Source organism: Pungitius pungitius, chromosome 9 (assembly GCF_949316345.1).
Source record: "Pungitius pungitius chromosome 9, fPunPun2.1, whole genome shotgun sequence".
NCBI lineage: Eukaryota > Metazoa > Chordata > Actinopteri > Perciformes > Gasterosteidae > Pungitius > Pungitius pungitius.
Genome location: NC_084908.1, coordinates 9,705,231 through 9,712,103, shown reverse-complemented (window position 1 = coordinate 9,712,103; position 6,873 = coordinate 9,705,231). Strand labels below are relative to the sequence as shown.

The window sequence follows — 6,873 nt, the reverse complement described above, 5'->3', positions numbered from 1 at the left end:
GGCCATTCAATGGCCGTTTTAGACGCCAGCATTGAGTGACATCCGTTTGGACCAATAGTGACAAATCCCCTGATTATGAGTGTAGGCGGGACTTCCTAACACATCAAGCATCGCGGCCTCTACTGAAGGGCACCCTTCTCTTTCTGTCTGCACAGGGGTCGAGCTGATATAGGTAAGTCCTAACACATTTACAAAATAACACATTTCACGTTTGGTTCAACAAGCAGCCTGAGTAGCAGTTCATCGATATTGTCTTTAACACGCCTCTGTCAGGCATTTGTTATCTAAAGGTTAACGAACGGTGTTAAAATGCAACCGACGTTAGCTATGTTAGCAGGCTAGATTAGCCATCAAGCTATCTAACAACGTTTACTTTATTTACTGACAGATGAAATACAGTCTGAATGAAATGTGGGGTTAAGAAAAACCCATGAGTTAAGCAAAAATAATAGATAAGTCTATGAACGAGTATTTCGCAAAAGTATGTTTTTAGCGTCTTGACATTGTTAGCTAGAAATGATCTTAATAAGACGTAAAGCCAACGCAATATGTTCTGTCATGAGATGCAAGTTCTTACTTAATTCAAATGCGGTGTGATTTGTACGAGTTTAAAGGTCATGTCAGTAACTTAGTTAAACTGCGATTTTGTTTTAAATTGAATCTGCTAATTTATATTTTGTTTCTCATGGCGCAAGGTTACTTCTTTAAATGACTTGGTTTGTGCAACCGTATGAAAACTATATAAGATATAATAAATATATTTGGGTTACTTCGATATAAGTCTACATTAACAGGATCTTTGAAAATTATATTTTTTGGTAATTCATTTCCTGTCATTCAAGTATTTTGTTTCTGCTACTTACTGTACAGATCAAATGTATTCTCCTTGTTATAGGACCATTTAACAATCAATAATGGGAGGACACGACGCAGGATCCCAGCACCAGTTCACTGGGTTTGCAAAGTACTTCAACGCATACACAATCACAGGAAGGAGGAATGTGAGTTGTGTTCACCTTACCAATAAATAAACTGTATTTTCATGTTTAACAGTGAAACACGAAATTGATATTCCCATTAATCATCCTTTTTTTAACAGTGTGTATTGGCCACATATGCCAGTATTCTAGCCATTGGCCTTTTCTTCAAATTGAAGCCCAAGAAACAGGCCGCTGTCACAGACAAGTGATCATGTAAGTCTTCACATCGTGTTTTCCAAATCCATTGTACTTTAGGAAGGTAATCTTCCATTCATTTATCTTATAACCCTCATTGTCTCCTTTCAGGTGTCCATTTAGATCGTTTCTAACAGCTGGTAGAGGAGGAAGCATCTGGACATGCTTGTAAAAAAATATGACTGTTTGGTTTCCCCATGTAAACAATAAAGAACATTTATGCCCAAAACATAGAAAACATGTTTTTTTATTTACAGTGTACAACAATATAAAATACTATGATACGGAGATGTTAGCCAAGTGTTGAAAAAGCTGTACTTGTGGCAGTGATAAAAGGAAAAAGTCTTCAACAATGGCACTTATCATGGCAAAGGGCTGTCTGCAATGAATCCGCTCGATTTGTGGCCCGAATCTCTCCGACTAAGGGCCGGAAAATGAGTCCGGCTACATCTGTATCTTCATCCACAGCTAAATTCTCAGCAGGCGTAAGTTGTTAATACAGTTTTGTTCCAACTGCGCCACAAAGCTCTCTGATTACTTGGGGAGCAGGGGATCTCTATTTGCTTTATTTCAAGCTTCTGTCAATTTCATTTCTCATGGATTGTAGGAACCAGCAGCCAAAAGCAGGTTTCTGCGGGTGAAGTGAAGGTTTATGACAGGTGTGGATTTGGACATGTAGGTTCCCAGCAGAAGCTCCTGGGAGTTATCTTGTAGATGGACGTGTCCTGTAGCTGCTGTGAAGTCATCCGTCTCTAAATCATCAAATGCTTTCGTAGCGTTCCACAGACGAACCGTGTTGTCCATTGAGCCTAGAACAACAAGACACCGTCAGTGCAAGCTTAATTGGAAAATTAAAACCTCCAAATCTGTGAATATATACAAGGCAGAGTAGCTTTAAAAATTGCAATGGAGTTCCATGACAGTTAATAAATATTGAATTTATGTCAAATTAAAAGATGTCACCCACCGGAGGCCAGGATCTCTCCGTCTCTGCTGAACCGGAGGGAGTAGATGGAGTCCGTGTGGCCTTTGAGCTCTCCAATCATTAGCCCATGACCAATGTCCCACAGAAGAACTCTGCTATCAGTGGCTCCTGAAGCCAAGAACTTTCCATTGGGGGAGAAGGCCAGCGCGTGGATGGGACCCTGGAAGACAAGCGTTGAAGGCTGGCTGAGTAGTGTTCAATGCAGCAGTCGATTCCTCTAGCATTGCTGTAGTGTAAACCTGAGACTCTTACAAGCCTTTATCAAAAATTATAGAATCAAAAGACTCCTGGGTATAAATTAAATCGAAAACTGGATATTTTTTATTGGCATCAACCTGGTTTTCTATGTCACAATAGTTGCTGATGTGAACGAGTTAAACTAAATTGGATCACTCCGCTCTGTGCGGATAGCAAACTAAACGTAACCATAATAATATCTAAAAAACTTGAAATGCTAAAATACTTCACACAACGGATTAGGTGACTCATCTGACCTTGTGACCGGTGAAGATGCGCACACAGCTTCCGTTCAGGACATCCCACAGTCGGATGGTGCGGTCAGAAGAACCGGTAGCCACGTAATTGGAGTTTGGGTGGAAGCGGGTGCAGGTCACATCAGCGAGGTGACCAGAAAATATCCTCAGAGGCTGGTAGTGATCTGTTGCCCAGAGACTAAGAGAAAGCACAATGTTAGACAATCATGGACTGTATCGACAGTGTGTTTTTCTCTGAACTGAAGAATGAGAGGGGAAAAAAAAAAGTTTCTTACCGGGCAACTCTGTCATGTCCCCCAGAGACAAAATAGTACCCATGGGGGGAAAAGTGGGTGTCCCACACTGGGTAGTTGTGACCTTTGTAGCCCACCAGACAAGTGAATGTTTGGAGGCTCCACAGCCTGACTGTACCATCTTCAGAACTTGATAGCAAGTAGTTTCTGAAAGCCAAAAGGAATTACCACAATTATAAAAAAGTTAAATGTTAAAGCTACAGAAACTATTGTAAATTCTCTAATCTTATTACACCTAGACTACTGTATTACTTGCCAAAGTAGAAAGAAAACTAAGCTCACAAGTTTGATGACATTAACTTTTGTTTTATCTCCTTCACATTGGAAGCCTATCTGTGTTGGAAATCATTTTAAGCATCCATTAAGTTAATACAAGGAATTAAATGTTTTAACCCCTCAGGCCTGAATCTGAATTTAGAATCCAGAGGCTCTGAAAGACTCAGCCCGAGGAAATCCATCAGGCATCTTTCAAACTAAAAATGTCACTGCATCGCCCCCCCCCACCAGTTTCTGTTTTTGGGTTCTGCCATTTAAAATGTTCAATTTGATTTGTTTAGCACTTTCATTCTGTTACTGCTGTGTATTTCATGTGTTGCTGTGTTGTGTTCTGTACATGTTCTTTGCATACCGTTTAAAGAGCTCTACAAACACAGACATTTTAATTATTATTCTACCTGTCCGGGCTGAAGCTGATGCCATACACCGGGCCACTGTGTCCATAGAGGATCTTAAGCTCGCTGGCCGTCTTCTCATCCATGATCCTCTCCAGCACATCGTCCGACTCTTTGTCAATCAGATTCAAGTCTTGAGAGAGAAAAGAGACTTGTGTTGTAGAAAGCCCGAATGACAGCACGCCGGGTTGCCATGGTCACTGTCTCTTGCACTGTACCTGCTGCAGACTTGACCTTGCGGAGTTTTTTCGGTGTGACACTCCACACCCGCACTGTGGAGTCAGCGAAGCCTCCTGCGATCAGGCTGGAATCATCCGTGAAGTCCACTGCAGTCAGACCCTGCCGCGACAATTAGACATGAACCTAGTTGGATTCAGCTTTAACTTCCTGCTGTCCACCACCGGCTCGCTGAGGAGTTAATACCTGGTATGCGTTGAGAAAAGAGTAGAAGCAGATGGAGGGAAGGTTTTCTGGTCCCAGGCGGATCCTCTTGGTCGCCTCCTTCATGTACATGATCTTGTCCAGCTTGTCTGAATCCTTCAGTTCTGGAAGAGGGATCCTGAAAAAAACAAAAACCACAATGTTGACGGTCACTGTGCGAAAAAAATAAATAAGATCAAAAACTGAAATTATAACTTTTAAACATCCGAACATGTGAATGCTGTGGCAGGTTCAACACTATTATCTTTCTTGTCCCGTGTGTGAATAAGTATTTTCCTTCAAATTAAAAGTTTAGGTTCAAGCGTAATGTTTAACTGAAGTGTCCATCGACGTGGCAGCAAACTTCCAATGACCCCTACTGCTCTGGCAACAGCATTAGATGCTGGTGACAGAACACACGGAGCTTGGATTCAGGTTTACTCCCCGTCCGCTCACATACAGAGCAACAGGAAATAAAGTGGGACACATTTGGAATCTTTCTGTAAACAAATGTGAAATATCTTCAACCAAAATCTCTACCTAGTCGGTTGAGGTGCATTGGGGTCTTGTTTCTTGCTCTTTGAGCCCACGCTGTCCTTTTTGGGTTTCTTCTTCTTGGGTTTACCCTCCTCATTCTCTGCCTCTTCATCCTCATCATCAAGAGGCAGCTCGATTTCCGGTTCCTTCAGCAGTCCGTAGTAAACCTGAATGAATGAGAATAAAAACAAGAACATGTCATGAATTCAACAATAGTGGAAAATAAGGGTGTGGTGACAAAGAAGAGGAATCATATATATCCAACCTTAGCCTTGTTGGCCTCTCGTTTGGCCTCTCCGGCCAGGCTGCCGGACATTGCGTCGATCTGGCTCTTGCTGCGCGGCATGCCATCGAAGATGTCGATGTAGAGATGCTCTTGTATGATGTTCCAGATCTGGTTGTTCTGGCGCTCCTGCAGGTGCCTCTTAAGCAGCTGGTAAGAGTCTCGGGAGATGCGTAGGACAAACTTGCTGGTGCGGAAGTCCAGCAGGGTCTCGTTGCCTCTCATGTGCTCCCGCTTGGAAAGGCTGGACAAAACGCGCAAGTCGTCCTCGTAGTAACACTCCTGATCGCCGCGGAACCTGTGAAGGAGAAAAACAAAAGGAGCATGGTTCATTCACTGAGTGGGATTCAATGCTAAATCTAAATGTATAAGGTCTTGTGCGAAGGAAACTCACTTTTCAAAGAACGCCCTGGCCTCACTTTCGTAATTGTTGTACACCAGTTCCAGGTACATGTGCACAAACAGCGGGTAGAAGACCTGGGACAGCTCTGCCCGGTGACAGTCCAAAACCGATTCTATGAACCTTTTCAGGCCGTTGTAGTAAACCGGGTACAGCTTTGGGTCTCCCTGCTGGCTGTAAGCTGACAGCACCACATTGACGTCGGGCTGGTCCTCCCCAGCAGCTGTTAGAGAGGCCACCAAGATATGTTTTTTTATTAATTAACTAGTCATTTTGGTAATAAAGAATAAAGACATCAAGGCTTTACAACAAATACTGTAAACTTGTGAGGTGTCCGCTAAGCCAGTTAAACAGCGGTGTGAAAAACCTGCTAACATGAGGACTTTCTCCAGATGTTGTTGTGACACCATTGGTTTTGTATCTTCAACATCAAAATAAGAAGTTACTCATTGGAATTCGTGGTTCATTTGAATGAAATTGTTTTGCTAAAGAAACAAAATCAAAATACATGTAGCAACCCCAACAACACAGGACAATGAGTGAACACACTACAAAGTCAAAGACGACAGATCACCAAGTGACTCAAGCATCCTTCAATACCCCCCGCCTTCATGAAACCTGAAATCAAACTTTTACTAAGACTAAGTCAACACGTTAGGATTAGGATTATAGTAGTCATGAACGTGGTAGTTCACGATTCACGGGGTAAATCCCTTTTTTTAAACTTCAGGTGATGCTCTTTCAACAGTGTTTCTGGCAGTGAAACTACAGAAGCCCGGTTGTTTATCGGACCTTTAGTTGGCGCCTGAGCGACAGCGGCGGATGAGGCGGTCACACGGCTGAGAAGAGAGCTCGCATCCGCGGCGTCGCTTGCAGCACCAGCAGCAGCACCACCACCCGAACCCGCTCCGGAAGAGTCCCCCCCTTTCAGATCGAGTGAATCCTCCGGCAATCCCGCTTCGCGACGTAAAATGTCCACGGACTCGATCAGTTTGTTCTTTTTGAGGAATTGCAGGACCGCCAGCAGCGTCTGCTGGTCCTCCGGCGCTGCGGTCGCGGGTTTGGTGCATGCGGCCGGCGCCCCGGAACCGGGGGACGTAGAGGCCGCTCTGCCGTCGTTTGTACTGTTACTTCCAGAGCCATCGTTCGATGGTTCGGTTTTTATGTCTTTTTCTTCAACCGCGTCTACCGGACCACCTTGTACGGCCGCCATTTTAAAAATGAAATGCGCATGTGCGAGGTTTAAAAACGGGAAACGTTAGTCGCGTGAGATCAGTTGACCTGATTGGTGCTTTCTGAGGAAACGTCATCCTGTGCGGAGCAGAAGTCCCGCCTTCAGCCTAGTTGGAGGCGACCTAGAGAGTGACGGCTTTGTGTGTAGAAGTCGTTGGTTTGTTTATTTATTTTCAGAGACTTTTTTGTCCCCTGCATCGCCACTGCTGCTTTTCATGGGCGCGCACATATTTGTCTCGTATTGTCCTCCACAACTTTGTGCACCCCTCGACCTGCAAACCGACGTTTGCGGAGCTCCCCCTCCATGAATCGGAGGCCATCCGTGCGTCCTTATAGTCCGCTAATGACGGGTTTTATATGTGGTCATATTTACGGATTTCTT

General features: G+C 43.9%; 2 protein-coding genes across 2 annotated transcripts; one reads left to right on the top strand and one right to left on the bottom strand.

Annotated features, from left to right (window-relative positions):
- The first annotated feature begins 45 nt into the window (after positions 1–45).
- atp5md (ATP synthase membrane subunit k) lies at positions 46–1,404 on the top strand. Its single transcript, XM_037473258.2, has 4 exons — positions 46–172; positions 896–1,001; positions 1,100–1,193; positions 1,287–1,404. Exons 2-3 carry the CDS (start codon positions 915–917, stop codon positions 1,187–1,189), a joined length of 177 nt encoding a protein of 58 aa, XP_037329155.1. The 5' UTR covers positions 46–172; positions 896–914; the 3' UTR covers positions 1,190–1,193; positions 1,287–1,404.
- Positions 1,405–1,406: 2 nt separating this feature from the next.
- taf5 (TAF5 RNA polymerase II, TATA box binding protein (TBP)-associated factor) lies at positions 1,407–6,500 on the bottom strand. Its single transcript, XM_037473253.2, has 11 exons — positions 6,051–6,500; positions 5,253–5,481; positions 4,841–5,156; positions 4,579–4,742; positions 4,042–4,177; positions 3,837–3,957; positions 3,622–3,751; positions 2,930–3,094; positions 2,655–2,832; positions 2,143–2,320; positions 1,407–1,984 (listed from the first exon to the last, which is right to left on the bottom strand). The coding sequence occupies exons 1-11, from the start codon at positions 6,469–6,471 to the stop codon at positions 1,770–1,772; spliced, it is 2,253 nt and encodes a 750-aa protein (XP_037329150.2). The 5' UTR covers positions 6,472–6,500; the 3' UTR covers positions 1,407–1,769.
- Between the last annotated feature and the right edge of the window lie 373 nt (positions 6,501–6,873).

Coding starts and splice junctions, on each gene's coding strand:
- taf5 (XM_037473253.2), bottom strand. CDS start 6,471: ATGGCGGCCGTACAAGGTGGTCCGGTAGACGCGGTTGAAGAAAAAGAC. Junction 5,482..6,050: donor CGCTCAGGCGCCAACTAAAG/GTCCGATAAACA, acceptor CCTCTCTAACAG/CTGCTGGGGAGGACCAGCCC. Junction 3,958..4,041: donor CTTTTCTCAACGCATACCAG/GTATTAACTCCT, acceptor TTGTCGCGGCAG/GGTCTGACTGCAGTGGACTT.
- atp5md (XM_037473258.2), top strand. CDS start 915: ATGGGAGGACACGACGCAGGATCCCAGCACCAGTTCACTGGGTTTGCA. Junction 1,002..1,099: donor CAATCACAGGAAGGAGGAAT/GTGAGTTGTGTT, acceptor TTTTTTTAACAG/TGTGTATTGGCCACATATGC.